The sequence below is a fragment of the Buteo buteo genome, chromosome 12 (assembly GCF_964188355.1).
Source record: "Buteo buteo chromosome 12, bButBut1.hap1.1, whole genome shotgun sequence".
NCBI classification, from domain to species: domain Eukaryota; kingdom Metazoa; phylum Chordata; class Aves; order Accipitriformes; family Accipitridae; genus Buteo; species Buteo buteo.
In genome coordinates this window covers 36,984,363-37,003,430 of record NC_134182.1, presented here as the reverse complement: position 1 = coordinate 37,003,430, position 19,068 = coordinate 36,984,363, and the positions used below count along the sequence as shown (strand labels likewise).

General features: G+C 46.7%; 1 protein-coding gene across 25 annotated transcripts in view; it reads left to right on the top strand.

Moving 5' to 3' along the window:
• Nucleotides 1–14,564: 14,564 nt before the first annotated feature.
• Nucleotides 14,565–19,068, top strand: part of AFDN (afadin, adherens junction formation factor) — a 133,266-nt gene continuing 128,762 nt past the window's right edge. For 14 of the 25 annotated variants that reach the window (XR_012652539.1, XM_075043377.1, XM_075043369.1 and 11 more), the window contains exon 1: nucleotides 14,565–15,089. Coding sequence is in view for 24 of the 25 variants with exons in the window: in XM_075043377.1 (XP_074899478.1) it covers nucleotides 14,979–15,089 (111 nt within the window). In the remaining variant the exon portion in view is untranslated. The remainder of the gene's footprint in view (nucleotides 15,090–19,068) is intronic. The other 11 variants (XM_075043384.1, XM_075043379.1, XM_075043375.1 and 8 more) reach the window with 3 other exon arrangements.

Below are 19,068 nucleotides of genomic sequence, written 5' to 3'. Positions count from 1 at the left end.
TTTATTCTTTACATTTACATTTCTTCTTCCTCTCATTTTTTGTGGCTCCAGTCACCCTGCCCATTCTCCTGCACCCCAGAAGGCTTGGGGATGGGGTATTTGATACTCCAGGGCTCTGGTACCCCAGGAGGCTCTGACAAGGGCTGTTGGCACGGTCACAACACAGGGAAGCCTGGGCTGATGGACAACTGCTGGAGCTGGTGGTCATATCCATGTGAGCTTCCACGCCTGGCTGAGCTACAATTCCTGTAACAATACAGAAGGAACATGAGTATTGTGCAAGGACACACCTTTACCTACAGATGCAGTGGCACCAGAAGTAGCACTGGTAAGGCATGAGTGGACTTTGGGTCACTCAGTTGTATTCCCTTACATTAATCCCTTGACCAACACTGGGGAGTAGAACGTGTATTCATACGTTTTTAGTTACATAGCCACACACATATGTGTTACAGCCAAATATCAAAATTCTTATGTATCCATGATTTCACACTGACTTTGCACTGTATTTATATCACAACAAAAGAGGCTTTAAAAAATTCACCGGATTTTCAGCAAGTGTAAATCACTTTAGCTCCGCTGCAGTGCATTGCCTTGACTTTGATGTGAATGTAATTCAGACCTGAATCACTGAAGATGCACTGACTTGTGCCAGCCAAAAATCTGAATTAAAAAACCTCATAAAACAACTAATGTATTTATCTCCTTGTATCAAAACAAGCTTGGGTGAAAGCAAGCCAGTATATCTGTATATATACCACTTTACATGGGACTGCCAAAATTTTTTGTTCAGGAGATGTGACTGACATATGAAATTCTCCATGGGAATCAAACACAGAACTGTTAAAATTGCCTCTCTGCTGCTCCTGACTTCTTCCAGTTCTCATCCATATGACTGAGGTTTTGCTTATTTGATAGCTAGAGTCAGGGTACTATTATGTATTGGTAAAGTAGTTATTTTTATTGAACTTAGTAACAAAATAACCTGCTGATTTCTTCCTGTCTAAAGGACAGGTCAATTTGTATTGAGTTTGCATTGTTTTTCTCTAAAGCTCTTTAAGAAAATGCATTCTTTTTTTAGGGAGCTATAAAGTGGATTTAAGCTGATACCCACTGCCACTATGTAGAAGGCAAATTGCCAGCACTGCTGACACACATGAGTGCATAACCTGAATAACCCTTAAAACTCTCTCTGAGTCTGCAATCTATGCTTGCTGACATGTCGGCGTTGTGGGCTTTGCCACTAGCTCCTCTTCCAGACATCTTTCAGCACTCATCCCTCAGGCATAGCCTGAACTTCCAGCTTCTCATCTCTGCTTGGTGCTTGCATCGAAGCTTTTTTTCTTTGATTGTAACGCAACTTCTCCTGAGTAAGTCACAACCGAGTGGTGGAGTCCTGCCTTCGAACGGTTGATCCAAGAAGGGTGCAAGCAGAGCCTCTGCTGCTGAGATTCAAACACGCTCTCGTTGACCTCCCTCTGTAACAAAACTCTTCACCTGTGAGTAGTACGCCTCAAGAACAGATTGTGAGTGGGGAGGTCCTCGTTTACAGCCCTTTTTGGGAGAATCTGACGACAGAGAGGCATGTGGCACGCTGAGGCTGCTGCTGATGCCGCGTACGGAAAATGCACTTGCACCTCTCCTCCGCCCCCTCCACAGTCCCTAAGGCACGGCTGGCATTTGGACCAGCACTTGCCCAGGTCCCTGGACGTATCTAGGGCACTCGACAGGCATTCAGCCTGGGGTGGTGTCCATGGGCTCTGCCCAGGGACAGCTAAGAATAGCTGCCTTTACCAACACCTCTCACAAAGGACAGCCAAGAGCAGCATGACCTGGGAGGCACAGTGGGTGAGCGGGTAGGGAGGAGGAGTCAGGAGCCTGCCTCCTCTTTCTGCTTCATCGATTCACTCGGCATCTGCTTCCTCCTCTGTAAAATGGGAGCTTCTAAGTTCACTCCCAGTTTTGATAGCTGGATGAAAAGAGGTGATGCATGTTATGATTAATTTTCATACCGTAATTTTCATAAGCAGCTATTAGGCTTGCTCATGATTTTGAAAAGCTCTGTCAAAGAGAAAGTCAGACTGAGATCATGATCTGACTCCTTCCCCAGCTCCAGAAAGACTCAGTAGTCAGTGGATCCTGAACCTTCTCATGTGGCAGGTTTATACCCCACTCTTTGAGGTATGGCAGTTTCAAAAACATAGGCAAACTCACCGGTTGGGCATGTCAGAGGAGAGGAGTATTCCCACAAAGGAACTTGTCTGCCTGACTTGGATATTCAAATTTTGTCAGACAGGATCTCCTTCTGCGGTAGGTGAATTTCCTTCTGCCCTGCCTAAGGAGCAGCGTGGGCATTTGTTCAGGAACACGGCGTCATTAGGGACTTAAGGGCAGAAACAAGGTGGGTGCCAAAGCAGGGTAGACTGGGGCACAGCCATGAAAATACCAAGTGACAGAGGATCCGCCACAGCACGACGCAAGTCTCTGGTGCCCATGGCCATGTCTTCTCCCCTTTCTCATGGCTCACGTACGTGTGTGCCATGCTTGTCCTAAAAGAAAACACAGTATGATAAATGCGACGGACTTGTCAACCTCAACTCTTACACAGCACCCTCTCCTCAGGAAGGGCCACCGAAGGGCTGTTTGCTGCTGCTGACATTAGTCTGGGGGAGCGGGTGTCCCTCAGCTCCCGGGGCCGCGGCGGCAGCGAGCCTGAGGCACCTCAACTGCTCCCCTGCCCTGCACCGGGTTCCTCTGCCCGCTCCTGCCTTCTGGCCCCGTGGAGGGCAGAGACAGGCATCGCGTGGAACGGTGGCCAAAATGGAAACCGCAGCCCCGCTCTCTGGGGCTGGCGTGGGAGCTTCTGCGGATGGGGCACGAGGCGCGCGGTACGGAAAGGATTTCCTCTCGTTGCTCCAAAATTAAGGAAGAGAAGCATTTCCAGGAGATGATTCAGAACAGCGAGGTGAGGATCCTGCCCTGAAGTGCCCTCCATGGGATTTCTAGCGGCACAGAAGCCGCAGCGAGCGCGGCTTTCCTGTGGTAAAGACAGCCTCCATGAGCATCTAGTTATCAGCTGGAGAAATCCTTGAAAATCCTAATTAAGGCCTGACTTCACCTAAATATCTGTAGTCAGGAAAGATATGTAAGCATATGCATAACTTAGCATGAGCTGAGTTATATTCTTAGTAAAGAGGCACTCAGCAAAAATATAACTGCCTTCTAGAATGGGGAAAGGAAAGGAAAGGAAAGGAAAGGAAAGGAAAGGAAAGGAAAGGAAAGGAAAGGAAAGGAAAGGAAAGGAAAGGAAAGGAAAGGAAAGGAAAGGAAAGGAAAGGAAAGGAAAGGAAAGGAAAGGAAAGGAAAGGAAAGGAAAGGAAAGGAAAGGAAAGGAAAGGAAAGGAAAGGAAAGGAAAGGAAAGGAAAGGAAAGGAAAGGAAAGGAAAGGAAAGGAAAGGAAAGGAAAGGAAAGGAAAGGAAAGGAAAGGAAAGGAAAGGAAAGGAAAGGAAGAAGGAAGGAGGGAAACAGAACAGAAAAAATGGAAAAGGCAGTGGGGGAAGGGGGACTTTCTTCTAAAATGCACAACCTTTTATTTTATTCTACTCTTGTCCCTTCCCTGTATATTTATTACAGGTTCAATGTTGCTTTTGTTTTATCACTGTGCATTAAGTGTGCCAAATCCCTCTGCAAGCAGTCCTGAACCACAAATGAGCCTCTGTTTTGTTTTTGTTACAGTCAATAGCAAATCCATTTACACCAGTAGCTAAGGATCATGTCTTTGCTTGAAAAACATTAAATTGGTAGCAAGAAGGTCATTTTCACGTGTTAGGCTGGGTTCTTAACTACTTAATTCAGTTTGGGTCTGGTGTAATTTTATTTTTCCAGCACTGGTGTGAAACCTGGAATAACCCTTTTAAATCTCCTGTACAGTTAATCCAACAGGCTGCTGTATAGATACCACAGCAAGGCCGGGCAGTTGCAGTCTCTTTAAGATGTTCCTTAAGGAAAATAATTATATTTAAAAGGCATAATAATTTCTGAAGACTTTTATTTTTCTCTGCTCAGTCTAATGGAGCCCTTTGAGCTCAAGACTTTATTTGCATATGACAGTATTAAACTATTATTTTCTTTAAATCTGTTTCAATTTCTTACCCTTGCTGAAAGGCTGAGGGCTGCAACACTAGTATATCTGCTTTCCACGGACAAATACAAGTAACTAGGACTTTGGAAGATCCTGTAAATATTTCTGAAAGCGCATTTCATATCCCTGCATATTTTTTCTCCTTCTTGAAGTGTATGTGCTGTAGCTTGTTCTGAGACAGAAACCCCAAAATTAGCCATTGAGCAAAGCTATGGATGGCAGGAATTTTTACCAATGACAGTCCTCTCTGACCTGCAGTAACGCTCCTACCGCATTTAACAAGCAATAGAACAGTCTATAATCCTTAACAAAAGAGGAGTTATCATATATATATGTCAATATACACAGTCTTTAGAGCCATTGAAAGCAATCTGTGATTCACTGACAAGAACCACCACTGCTTTCCTTAAGGATGTCTTAGCATTTTCTCTACATGCAACCCATCATCAGATCATTCGGACTGAGCTCCAGACCATCCCTGATGTAACTTAACACATCACTTCTTGGCCTAAAAGTATGACATGGGGAAAAAAATGAAGCATTGACTACATATACTTATTTCTATTTAGAGAGATTTGTAAGTGTTTAGAAGCTCCTTTGCACTGCCAGACATCAAAAAGCCCGGTTTTAAGGAATGAAATCAGTTGTATTACTGCAGATAGAATTTTAAAGGTTCCTCCTTAAAATATTTTGTATTTGTTAAAAAGATGTATGGCTGGAAAGAACGCCACTGTGCACATGAAGCAATGTTGTCTTAATATGTACTTTTTTTTATTAATCTGGTAATGCTCTGTACTCTCAAGTTAAACAATACAATACAGCCCAAAGACTCAGGAAGAACTTGATATGAGAAGTAAGGCCTGATTTATGCAGAGCTAACCTTTGTGCCAGGCAGCCCTGAAGGAGTTGGTGAGTGCTCCAGCTCCTGCAGCCAGAAAGATGAATTGTGTTGCTGGATGCTAGCATCCCCCTTTCAGAAAAGTCAAGATATGCTTGCAAGTGCAGTGAACCGCCTTAGAGCTTACTTCCAAGCTAGGAAGTGTGTTACAGTGAGAGACAGGGTTATCTGTTTAGCTAGTTAAAAAGAAGAAGATAAAGTGGTATCTTTATAAAACAGCAGGTAAGATAGGAGTGTCTTAAAAGGGGGAAAATATGAAGTACCAAAAGGGCTATTGAAAAAAAACAGAGAAGTGTGACAAGAGCTAGTGCCTGGGAGCCAAATCTGGACACATTGGATACGACACACCTTTTAGCAGGGAGGATGATTAACGGCTGGAACAAACCCTGTGAGGTTCTTTATCCTGTCTCTTGCCATCTTCAGTTCAAGTCTTTATGAAAGATTGGACTTCCCCAAATGTAAGTCAGTGAATTAATCCAAAGACCAGCCAAATTAAGTTCTACAGTTTGTATTAAACAAGCCAGAACAGATCTGCTGCTCATTCTGCCTCATGATCTACTGGAATATAAGCGAGTCTTCCCATTGCTCCCTCTGCACGGGGGCACTTGTGTCACGGCTCACGCCTGCAGCAGGGTATTTTGCATTACATCTCCTTAGCGGATGATGTTTTCTTAGCCCACTGTCAATCCAAAGTTACAGCAAGAAGGAGCTGTAATCTCACCACGCTGCCTTCTCCCATGACGGTAATTCTGATGGTCAGATCAGGGTCGGTAACTGGAAAGAAGTCCAGCGTAGGCTGGGGATTTCCAGACACCCTACTCAAGCTGAAGTGCCCGTGTCTTGGCATCACTACCCTGCCCTAGCTTTAAAATCCTGCTAGCAATACACCCCGATGGCAGAGCGGCTCACCAGGCTGGCCCCTGACCCAGCCTGCCGAGGTTTTTGCCAAGCTCCCTCGACGTCCTCGCCAGCGGTACCCGAAGGGGCCCGTGGAGCCCCACGCAGATAACGCTGCAGCGAGTGCCCACTGCAGGTGGGCCTGGGGTGGCTGATCCCCACCACGCTCCAGGACCAGGGCTGAGCAGGCAGAGCCCCTGGCAAGGAAAAAAACCACAGCCTTGCAGCACCTCCAGACTCCGGCCATTTGTCCCATGAAGCGGTTTACATGCATCTGTCGTCATCACATCGGGTGAAGTTTTTTTTGCGGAGCCTTTCTGTTGAATTCCCATATTGGGATAGCTGCTGTTGGGAGGCAAAGGACGCCTTTTTCGTGCCTCGTGGTCTAAATTTGTAAGTGGAAGATTCAGAGGTGCCTTTGATGGCTGGGAATTTACAGCATTTTAGAAAACAGGTCATTAATCTAGGCGCCTATTTCTGTGCGTGTGTTTCTAACTTTAGTCAGAAAGAGTGAGAGCAGTGATCTTCCCATTTTGAAATGTAGAAGTAATGTGATTCAGGAGATCCTTCACCCATAGAGGTGTACTCCTCCATAATCTTTGTCTGCAACAACCTTCTAATTCTTGGTTTCTCATTTGATTGGCCTGCAGTGCTGGATCTGGGTAACCTTCCTTGGGATATATGCCTTGGAAACTGTACTTTGTTTATGTCAGATCTACTCCCAAAGTGTTTATGGTCTGAGGTTTTTGTTTGATAACATCTAAACGCACTTTTACAATGTGAAAACAATGTAAGGACAAATCTTGCACTTAGAAAAACTGCATACGGGAAAGTTTGTCTGGGAGGTGTTGACCCTGAAGGTGCTTACAAGGTAGAGAGTACGCTGTCTTTAGGATTTGCTTAAACAGATCCCACAGTGCCTTGCTGGGTAACATTAAGCAAGGACACTCTTACACATTTCTTAAATTACCTGTGAGGCTGTATGCTCTGCATGACAGGGTCATTAACAACAAGCTCTAGCTGTCAGTGCGTCAGCCTGCCCGTACTGCCAGGAGATGGTCTGGTTCTTTCATTCCCTGTTGTGGTACAAAATTGCACTCATGGGAGAAGGAGCCAAGGATACAAAATGCTGATGATTATTGTACCAGGGTCTGGTAGTCTCGCTTGCTTTCCAGCAAGCTTTAATATTTATCACATGGTGATGCATCTTGCCCCTACTGTTTTGAGCTGTGCTAACTGCTGCACACGGGCACAAGAAGATGGTCCCTGCCTCAAATTAATATGCAAACCCTGGCACGTATTGAAACACAGTAAGCAGGAAAGGAATATCGTGACCAGACAGAAAGGGGAAAGATGCAGAAAACACGGTAAAAATGTGAGGCTTGCGGTTAGTGTAACAAGCAGAGGTCACAGCACTCCACGTGCCTTGTCCACAGGCTAGTAGTTCACAAGCTTCACGACTGTAGTGAATTTAGAAGCATCTGAAGGAAGTACTTTGTGATTTTGGCTGGGTCTCTTCCCACAACCAAGGAGTGGCATGGGATGAAAGGTGAGGGTGTTTGAGGAAAAAAACGCACAACATGGTATTAAAGGTTGGTCTCACAGAGCAGAGTCAGGGCTCAGTTATTTCAAAGTGTAATTATTGAGTATTCCTACGCTGGCAGATGTGGTGTTGAGCACACACATCCCAGCTAGCTGTCTAGGAGGTGAGGCAGGAGAGAATTTCACGTGCGCAAGTTCAGCCAGCTGAAAAGGGTGCGTTTTTAAATGGAGCCCAAGTATCTGTTTCATGTTCTGCAATGTAAATATACTCCCTAATATGCCCCCCCCCAGCTATTCCCTTCTTTACCCAGTTGGGCAGGACCGAGCTGTGACATCCATCAACTGAAAAACAGGTCCTTCTTTGAGTTTGATGCATTCAGTTTAACAGAGGTGGAAGAACTCCTCGTCTTTGTATAAATGAGATGACCAATACAGCTGTATCATGCCTGATACAGAAATGGCATCATTGGCTAAAGCAATGGTGGGCTTGGAAGTGAAGCCTATGCCACAATCAAAAGACTGAAGCTTTGAAGAAGCTGTGGGATGGCAGCATTACTCTCAAGGAGTGGCTCACCTCACTTCTCCGTAGCCATCTAAAAGCTGGGGTTTAATCCCGCCACAAAACAGGTGTCAACTGCTTTCTGGAAATGGCTGCTTCTCTCCACTACCTATAGAGTGAGTCGACACTCACCCTCTTGGTCTAACTTTCAGACAATTCAGGTTAGATAAAATAAATCCCACTGCAGGTTTCTACAGAGAAGTTCCCTGATGCTTTCTGTTGCTTTTCATTCATACATACAAACCCCACTTCTATTTCATACTTGTTCTGGACAACGACCTCAAGAACACAGGAGCATTCCTAAGGAAAACTTGCCGAGGGAAGGACTGGCTTTTTTCACTGAGCAGGCACTTTCGTTTCACAGGTTTACATCAATGTTTTCACTTACAAGCTTCCTTAAGTATTTGGTTTTGAGGCTAAAGCTCTCCACACACAGGACTTATGCATGTTATATGCTTTAAAAGAACAGTGATTGTTGGAGCAAATAATTGAATATCCATTACATTCTTAGCTCAGTGGTAAGGTATTTTTAAGTGACTGACCTTTCAGTACTTTTGGATTCGTTCTAAAAAAGTGAAATAAAAACAAAAAGCCAATGGCATCAAACTTTTATAACAAAAACTGCTCAGATGTGGCCAAATGACTTCTGCTCCTATGTGAACTGTATGTATGAGCTATAGTCATCGTGTGAGAGTGAAAACAGATTAAAATGTCTGCTCTTTTAATTTTCTATACAATGTATGCTTTGAATGGCGTTATTTTTTTAGTCAAGTAATTACAGGGTAGAAAGAATGTGTGGCCAATGGCAGCAGGTTAATTACAAGACCAAACACCCACTACATCTTGCTCAAAGAGCCTTGAAATGATTACGCATTGTTGTAACTAACAGCCTAGTTTGGACCACTGATTGAAGAGCTACCCTCAACTTAAAAGAAATGCCTAACTTCTATCTAAGCATCTTTACCATTTTTACAAATAGTGCTGTGTACCAGAGAGAGATTAGCTAAATTTCTAGAGACAGGGGATGTCAGTTTATTTATACTGCCCACTTGACAATTTTACATAGACTCCGTTTCTTCCTTTCCCTTCTTACGGTCAGCCAATTTCTCACCTTCTTTCACAACACAGCAGTTTGGGAGAAAATACTTTAAAGTAGAGATCTGCAATTAAAAATAAAAACTATCAAAAAGCTTTTGTGGTACCTGCAGCAGCTCTGAACTTTGTTTTAACTGACTGCATTTAAAATTATATGGGATAAGGCCAGGAGAGATCACCTGATAATCTAACGTGTATACCAGCCAGTAAATTTCTGCTCAATACCTCTATGTTGAGAACAGCACTCCCTGGATAAAAAGGGATTTCCAGAAAAGCACCCAGTATTCATTTGAGGATGAATCCAGCAGGATTCCAGTATTAGGCTGACATCGACTGCAAACCTTTAACTGGGACCTGACCCCCTTCCCATGTGTTTCTGATTTCCAGGAGCAGTTCACCTGAAGACAAACATACATCTTGCTGAAGTCAACATGAATGCTCACATGCTGCAAGACAGTCAAACTTCCATCCACCTTGTTGAATGTGGATCAAAGAGCACACTTCAGCAAAGATAGGACAGAGGCTGCGTGTGCTCTGAACCTACAAACAGAAGTATGCCCGAGCACCCCATCTGGGCAGAGGACCCTGCCTTGAAGCCAGCTGTGCAAGAAGAGCTTCCAGGCTCTTTCTCCACTGCCAAATGCTCCACCGGGCCATTTCAGCATCCAGATCCACTCCTTTGTGCCCGACCATCTGTAAGTTAAATCGTTAGCATGGCCTGGCTAGGAACTGGAGAGCTCACAGGCAACTCCTGGGCACAGACTAGGAGTCAGCACGTGCCAGCGACCACTTCAGCAGGCAATCTGCATGCAGCCAGCCCAGTTTAGAACTAAAACAGTTTAAAACCATGGAGGTGGCCAGGCCAGGTCAGCTGGCCGTCAGGCTGGAGAAAGACCCTTACACTGTCTATTTTATTAGTACAAATACAATTCGAGGGGTCTTGACCCAAGAAGCATTTACTAATAAATTACTTTGAAAGATCTTCTATACATAATAAAAATTAAGCATCTTCTTTAAGGGAATTTTCTTGACAGTTTTTGTAATTCATCCATACATAAACCAGAAGAAAGATACCTTTGTAAGATAGCTGCCATTTATACAGTTTTGTGCTTCCCTTTCCCTAAAAATAGAGCGAGGATAATTGAACTGAAAACCTAAAGATTTCCGAAAACCAATTATATAACTTGCCACACTTGCCCTGTTTTCCCCTCTACTTCCCCCTCCCCCTTACTTGTATTTTAAAGAGGTCAAGGTTATTAAATACAAGCTCCTACGGTCATACAGTAAGAGAAGCAGGATCTAAACATACAGTAAATGTTTTTCATGCAGCATGAATTTGCCCACATAGCCTATATGCACTATCTTTGTTTACCAATTAGACTCTGAAATTGATACTTTGATGTACACAGTGTGTGCAGTTCATGTGGGTGAGATAATGGTGCAGTGAAAAACTTCTTCTCCATCCTTGACTCATGTGTGATTGTAGTGTCCAAAGCTGCAATCCTTATTCTGGCTAATTTATTTACCTCAGTGGGTGTGTCATCTATTTAAGGACTGCAGTTTGATGACCCAGGTTTGCAACGTTAATGTGGCTCTAACATAAGCTTTTGCATTGCGTTATGCAAAATTACAGCTCTGATGCTTCTGCTCTAGAAACACATGCACACTTGGGAAGCCATGAGCAGGGTTACTTTAATAATTTCAGTCTTATCTATGAATTTATAGCTTCCAATAGCGTGCTGATTTATACAGCGTGGCACTATACATCAGATGCATGCTGCCTTAGAAAATTAATGCTGCATTCTGGCAACCATATGGGCAGCTGGCGAGCAGCCAGAAGACCAGCAGAGCACGACCCTACCTTCACTCAAACCTTCCCTGTGCAAGAGAACCATTTGCTTAAACTGCACTAGCCAAGGACCAGAAATAAAGGGATCCTGTACGTTGTTGTTGCTTATAACCATCAGATCCCCCAGGGACAGATGTACGCCAATATGATTAATGAGAGAAGCTGCACAGACACGACCCCCTTGCGGCAGGTAACCACATGGGCACCGCACTTCTGATGTCTTGGGGAACGGAGAGGATTGCAAAGGCCTCCTTGTGCATCTCTGTTTCTTCCTTATGGATCTCTCTTCTAGTTGTTGCTCTCACCTGTGACAAAATTTAGCTTGCAAGCATTTATCTTATTTGTTCTGTAAAATGCATATTATACTTTGAGTGCTGAACAATCAATCACAATAATGGCTTACGGTAGCTTAGTTATCTTAAGCACCTCAAAAAAGAAAAGAATGCTGTTCAGTGAGGAAAGAAGTAAAAAACATCGTTCATTATCACTTGCAAGTAAAGCAGTTTTTGCTCCCCGTTCTTTTGCTTCTCTCACCCTATTATTTCTTATCAAGTATGTGAACATTTATAGAGTTAAATCTAACCCTGCCACTGGCTTCAGTGGGACTACCTACAGGAATGCTGGGCTGAATTGGAAACTCCTCTAATAGGATTCTGTCTTCTCACTATGTAAATGATAAAAAACTCAGAACGAATACAGAGGAAAATTTAATTTAATGGTTTCAAGTAACTTTATGCAATACCTTAAATGGAAGATGCCTTGATGATAGCTCAAACACACAATCCTGTTTATAATGTATTTTATGTGTATAATGCTTTCCATTCACAAATATCTCTGAATTTTTTTTACAACTGTTGACAGGAATCATGTCACTTGCTAGCCTTTACAGCAGCTGTTTTACTTCCCCTTGCAACAGCCCTATGAAAAAAACAGGGATTGAAAGTGCAGCAGCACACACTTTCCACTGTAAACTAGCTGGTACACTATAATTTCATGCTTTAGCTCTCTGCGCACTAGTTTTTCCAAGGAGATCAGGGCTTATGCTTTATCTCCCACAGCACAATCTCCATACACATGCTGTCCTGCTGGTTCACTCAGACAGCTAAATTCTTGTCTACATTATGATTTTTCTTAAACCCTGACGCTCTACTAAAGCTGCTGCCATTTGACTGTTGACGGCAACAGCTTGTTCTGCAGGTACAAGCGGGCCTGGTTTCTTTCAATACTGCTTCAGCACTGTCCAGCTCAGCACAGAGCTAATCAGCAGCGTGGTCGCTGCTGGTATCTGACCATCAGCAGCATTTCCATTGCTCCTGTCACTACAGAAATACATGGTAGTGACTTGGGATTTCTGCGAAATGACATCTAAACATTATTAGCCTGCTCCAATTCTGCTCAGTTTGAGGGATTTGTTTGTATCCAGGCTGGAGTCTAGCTACGGTTTAGAAATGCTGACTAGCTGCAGTTAAAATAGAAATAAATAAATTCACAGCTGATTATATACACCACGTGGGTCCAGCACAGTGATAATTTTATTCCTGGTGCTCCTCGGCATGAAAACCCAGGCATGCCAGCAATGCTAAATCAACTACTTTCAGTAGCCAGTTTTCCCAGAGCAACTGCCTCTTTTCCCCAGGAAAAACAATTTTCTCTATGTAGCTTGTAATAGCAAAATGGTGATCTATGCACACCCTCTGCCCACTAGTCTCCTTCCTAATCCTGAAGTAATACAGCTGCTGTTTCTCATCTTGTGTCTTGAACAATCCCATTCCACCAACATCCAGAGCCAAGCATCCAAATCAGCACACCACTCTGCAAATGTCATCTGTGACAGAGCACGCAGCTATCTGCCTTGGTTGTGGACTATTGCGTCACAGATTTTACATGGTTTCTTGATCTTTGTAGGCACTGCCAGAACATCCAAAGTTATCTCGTAGCACACTCTGGATATGGAAAAAAAATCCAGCATAATTTTTTTTCCCTTTTATGTAAGAAGAGTTATGTTTGTTTTTTTCCTTCCCCTCTCTACACTTTACTTCTAAAAGGAATACAGTATAGTTTTAGGATGATGATATTACAAGAACTTGAGGTTTTGTGTCCCCCTCCTCCTAGTTCTCCAGGGGCTCTCAGAAGGGCTTTCAACACCTCCCAGAGTTTGGGACCCAAGAAATAGGATCTCTTCTGTCCTTGGAACTGTGAAGCTTTAATGTGGCACAGTTACAGATGTAGGGCAAAAGTATAACTGACCTTCACCCGTAAAACCAGAACTGCTGGTACTTACAGAGGAGCTATACTGCTGGATAAAAACAATAATTTAATTGCTTAATGTAGACAAGGCCTCTGAGGAATCTCCTGCTTCAAATAACCCAGCCAATCAAAACTTCATCAGCAAAACCCACTCATCCAAACTCCCTCAGCAAAGAAGAACTTGAAATACTTTGCCAGGTACACTAAAAAGAAACAGTATTTCCCCCTTTTTAACCACCTGAAGAAACCAGAAAAGATACACACTAGGACAACTGAGTTCGAGTGTGATTGTTCAAGGGCTAGGTTTCAGAGGATGCCCGATGCAAAACAGATTCGGCCGCTGAACGATCAGATGCATTATTACTTACTCCAGCGGGTTAGAAACCAAAGCCAAACCCCCAGAGCTGTACTGGATTCCCGAGCCTATACAATGGGTGATGCCTCTTACAGACAGCGGGCACGTTCTGTGAGAAACCACACGTAAATTATATACCTAAAGCCCATTAAAGCACAGCTGACGCTTTAACTTCGTCCCGAGCTGCGGAGATTTCTGCCGATAGAGCCTTTTTCGACAATTCCTCGCACGCGGCGCTCCGAAAACGCGCCATGACCGTTACTAAGCGCAGCAGCACCCGGCGAAGCAGCGGAGCCCGGCTCTCCTCGCCTCACCGGCAACGGCTGAGGCGCAGGCAGGCTCGGCGGCGGGCGGCAGGCCGCAGGGCGAGCGGGCGGCCTTGACCCGGTCCCCCCCCGCCTCGGCCGTGCGCCCTGACCTCCGCCCGCGGCCACCGAGGGGTTGGGGAGGACGAACTGCGAACCGGGGGGGGGGGAGGCGGCCTACCCGCCGGCCCTGACGCGGAGAAGGCCACGGCGGGGCCGCGCCAGCCTCCGCCCCGCAGGGTCTTTGTTCCCGCCGCCGAGCCGCCCCAAGGCCCTTTGTTGCTGCCAGAGCCCGACCGCGGGGCCCGCCGCCACAGCCGGGGCTCCGGCTCCCGCTGCCGGTTGAGGGGCCTCCTACCGGCACCCCCCCCCCTCCGTCCTCCTCCCCTTCCCGCCAACGGCCGCCGCCGCCCCTCCCCCGCGCGGGAGCACCCGCCGCACCTGGCCGCGCCCCGGCCCCCTCCCCGCGCCGGGGGGGGGGGGGGAGAGCGGCGGTAGGGGGCGCCCTCTTGAGGCGCGCGCGGCCGCCGCCGGGAGGGGAACGGGCCGGCGGGAGCGCGCCCGCGCGCCCGCCGCGGGAGGGGTGGGGTGGAGGAGGAGGAGGAGTAGAGGGAGGGCGGGCTGGGCGGCCGGGCGGGGGCGCGCACGGGACGGTGTGTGAGGGAGCGAGCGAGCGGGCGAGGGGAGGGCGATACCGGGGCGGAGAACAGGCGGTAGCGGCGGCTCCGCTCGGCTCAGGGCTAGGCTGAGCGGGGACAGACGGTGCCGAGCCGGGAGACGCGGCGGCCGGTGCCGCCGACCCGGGGTATCCTTCGTCGTCCTCCTCGCCCCTCCCCCGGTTCTCTTTTCTCTCCTTCCCCCCGTTGTCCTCCGGGGCCGATCGCTACCGGCGGCGCGATCCCGGGGCGTTTCCGCGGCGCCCGTGCCGGCAGCGGCCGAGGGGGAGCGCCGGCCCCTCCCCTCCGCGGCCGGGACTGAGGGACCCCCTCCGCTCCGTCCCCGCCTCCGCCCCCCCCCCCCCCTCGCCGGGGCTCGGCGGAGAGAGGGCCCGGCCCCGGCTCGGCTCCCCCGGCGGCGGGCTCGGCGAGGATGTCGGGCGGCGGTGGCAGCCGGGAGGAGGAGCGGCGCAAACTCGCCGACATCATCAACCACTGGAACGCGAACCGGCTGGACCTGTTCGAGATCAGCGACCCCACCGAGGTGAGCGACCCCCGTCGCGGCAACCACCCCCCCCGTCCCCGTCCCCTCTTCCTCCGGCCGGCCCGCCGCGGCCCGGCCCGCCCGGGAGGTGAGACACCGAGCCCGGGGCCAGGCCGCGCCCGCCTCCGCGGTCAGCCTGGCCCCCTGCGCTGCCGCCCCCCACCACACACACACACACACACCCCCGGCCGGCGGGGAGTGCGGGGGGAGGCTCGGGCACAGGCCTCCCCCCCGAGCTCCGGTGAGGCGCGGCCCGCTCTGGCCGGGGAGGAGGCTCCGTTTCTCGGCGGGGAGGGCCGGGGAGCGAGCGTCGGGCTCCTTGCCGGGCAGGTTGCAGCGACCGGGGGAGAGAAAGAGAGTGCAGGGCCAGAGCCTTCCTCCCCGCCTCCCTCAGGCACATGCCGGCCCGAGGCTGCGGGCCGGACGGCTCCCGGGCAGGAAACCCTCTGGGAGATGGAGGTGGCGAAAGGGGGCGGGCAGGGGCGGCGGTGCAGAGGCTACCCCCCCCCCCCCGGCCCCGAAACGGGTTATCTCTGTGGGCCTTTTTTTGTCTGTCTGTGACTTAAACGGAGCCAAAAGGCGGCTGGTGGAAGGGCTGGACTGAGGAGCCTGGTGGTGGGCTTCTTTCTTTTTGTGTTGCTGCTTGCTTGTGTCTTTAAATACTCAGCTTTGTGCAGCAGGCGCCTCTTGCAAAGCAACCCGCTCCGCTTCGGCGGCTCTGCCGGCCGCTGCTGGGCTCTGCGGGGTCAGCCTTCCCCCCCGCCGCGACGGAGGGAACGCCGGGCTCGCCGTGTCCGCAGGCTGCCAGCCCTCAGCCTCCGGTAAATATCAAGAGCAGGTTGGCAGTCCCGAGTTCACATGTTGTACCGGAAAAACACAGCGGGTAATTTCTTCCTAATGAAATGGGTGTTTCTGATGGCTGAGAGGGGTTGGGTTTTACTCCTTTTTTTAAAAAAAAAAAAAAAAAGTAATGAGCGAACCACACCCTGCCGCTGCCCCTTGTCATGTTCCCTTTGGCTGGTCAGTGCTGTGCGGCGGGTTTGAAAGCGGCGGGGGGGGAGGGCTGGGGAGGCAGGTTCCAGCCCTGTTGGTGTGTGACGGTGCTCCCTGCTCAGAGGGTGGAGGCCGATCGTGCGCCTGTTCCCGGGGAAAAGGAGGAAATTCACACTTGCTCTTGGCCTGGCCCTGGTTGTTTATTAACACAAGCCTCTGAGAAATCGAGTTGGCTTGGTCTTGGATATTGCTCCTTTGCCTGCACCCAGGTGCTGCTAGCGCAGCCACGAAAAAGTCTTGAAAGCAAGTCTAAGATTTTTAAGTCTGTGATAGCTTGAAAAGAACTGCTTTGGGTATTTTCAGTTCTGCTTGTTGCAAAAACTGTTTCTTGAACGCCACGATGAGGGTTTTCTGTGATCATTTCCTATGTCTTGCAGTATTTATCACAATTAGAGCTCCTTGCTTGTATTGGTTACGTTCTAACAATATCACTGCTGGCTGACAGTCGCTTGTTCAAAAAAGTGGCCTGATGCTAGCATGAAGGAGCCTTTGTGATTGTGTTTGAGAACATAGCACGGTCTTTCTGGAATTGCAGGTTGACTGCTAACTGTCGGTGGCTTATTTTTTGTCTGATTAATGCATTTGTCCATTCCCAATGCACTCTTAACTCCAACTTGTTTTCTTCATCTTTATGGCAGATTGTGCTTCTGTAGTTTTGTTAGTAGGTAGTTTAACAAATCTTACCATTTTTTAGGTCAGCTTTACATGTTTATCATAATTAACTAGACTTTGCACAAAAGCTACCAGCTTCATTATAGTTATTATGAAAATAAATAATAATTTTACTTGCATTAGCTCCAAGCTTCTGCAGTTCAGCCTCTGAACCTGCACAGGAGCATACTTAACCACTATCAACGATGACATTTATTTCAGTTGAACTACTGATAATAAAAATTAAGTGCACGCCTATCTCCTTGAACGTCTGAGCTTTTTAGTCTACTAGTTCTAAAAGTGTTTGATAAGAGTGCAGGTGTGTTTACAACAAACCATGGCAGTAGGTAACAGTTTTATATATAACATATATTTTCCTTCCAGATAATTAAATACAAATGTTCACATTTTTTTCACCCTTACCGTAAGCTGACCCAAATTTGGCAATATTTTCAACCCAGATGATGGTGTGATTTACATGTGTACTATTTATTAGCTTAAATGAAAGCCCTTTTACTAGACTGCTTGAGACCTGACAATCCTCTGTTGTTTTCCCTGCTTTTCCAGGCTCAGCTTGACCATAAGGCACGTCTTGCCTATTGTAGGGGCTGCAGGGAGCGTGGCATCTGTGAAGATGCAGTAACCTGGATGCGACTTTTCGTTGGGTGTGCCTGAGCTGGGTTGAACTGCATCATTTTAAACTGTTCAGATATGGTTGTTGGCCTGCTGGGTTAACTTTGCAGCTAGCACGTGCCCATACTGCAAACTGTCACCCAGGACCTTCTGGTTGTATGTATCATGTTTAGAATATCGAGACTTGATGCATTATAGTGATTCTCCAGGCATTTCTTCAGTGTAAACAATCTGGTTTAATTTTAAGTCTCCCTTACAGAGAGGGCAGGGTTTTCTAAAGGAGCTAATCACTTCCTTACTAGTAGGGTTTCGGGGAGATTTGTATACTCAGAAGAGAAGAGTGAAATCTCTTGTAAATTGACTAGAGTTGTGATAGTATAGCGTAGGCAGTGACAGCGAAAGGTATTCTCATATGACCTACTGATGTACCTCAGTGTTAGTTTGAAAGGTCTAATTCTTCAGTGAGACACAATTGCTCTAAGTCCATGGGGTCCCCATCGCTTTAATGGAGAGTGTGAAATGTGACTGGGTTTTGAATGTATAGAGTAGGATTTTGACAGTAGTTTAAATGTGTGGGTTTTTTTCAGAGAAGTGCTTCATGAAACAAATCGGCTTGGATTCCTGTTAGTATTTCATGGTGTAGACTAGTCCTAAGGGATTAGCGATCCTCTTGTCTACTTGTCTCTTTGAGAGCTAGGCGCAAATTATTTCTTAAAGTATATCACCAGTAAGACAGGGAAAAGCAAGAGCCTTGGGTAGGGTATAGTGTAGAGTTCCATTACTTTTTCCTAACTTATATGATATGAACAGTTAACTAAGTCATTCAGTGCTACTTTGTCCCAGCAAAAAAACAGGGATGACAGGAACTTTCTGTTACGTGCTCAAAGTTGGATATTCCTCTGTCTGTATCCCATGTGAAGAAGATTGAAGACTTCTTGGGAGTGAGGGTTTCGTATCTTCATTTGTGCTCTCACTGAAGTCACTTGTGGACTCATGCTTGAGAGCAAGGTGGTAATTTTAACATTGTTAGGTATTTACCTATTTTAACACTTGTTGCTATTCTGAGAAATCTGTTAATAGTTTGCATTATTTTCATTTTGAAGATTTTATTTTTTATTCAGAAAGTAGCTGAGAGAAGCTCTGTGGCTTGAGAAGCTTATGAATGAACAAACCCAAACGTCTGTTTTGTAAAGCTTGAGTTAATACTAGTTAAACTCTAGTGGTGTCAGGAGTGATGCTAGGTACAGACAGACCTCTGCTAAATAGCTCTGTAATGCTGGTATTAATTTAAACTTGATTAAGCTTTACTGTATCTACTTCAAATGATGAGGCAGCTACTCACTGTTTCAAGTCTAAAGCAGATACAGAAGGTTTGGGGGAAATGTGGGGTGAATCATGTTTTTGTTTGTAGATAACAGTGAAATTCAAAATGAAACAGTGTGTTAACCCTTCTCTTTAAAATCTGTCTCCCCATACATTCCACTTTCTCCTTGCCTTTGTTCCACATATTAGCAAGTTTTTGGATGCTTTTAATATTTGGCTTGCTTTTTCCATTTTTTTTTTTCTTCTCTTTTTTTTGGTCAAGGATAGAAAGCAAAAAGACTTCAGACCTTTTGCAGTAGGAGATAAGTTGATATCTTGA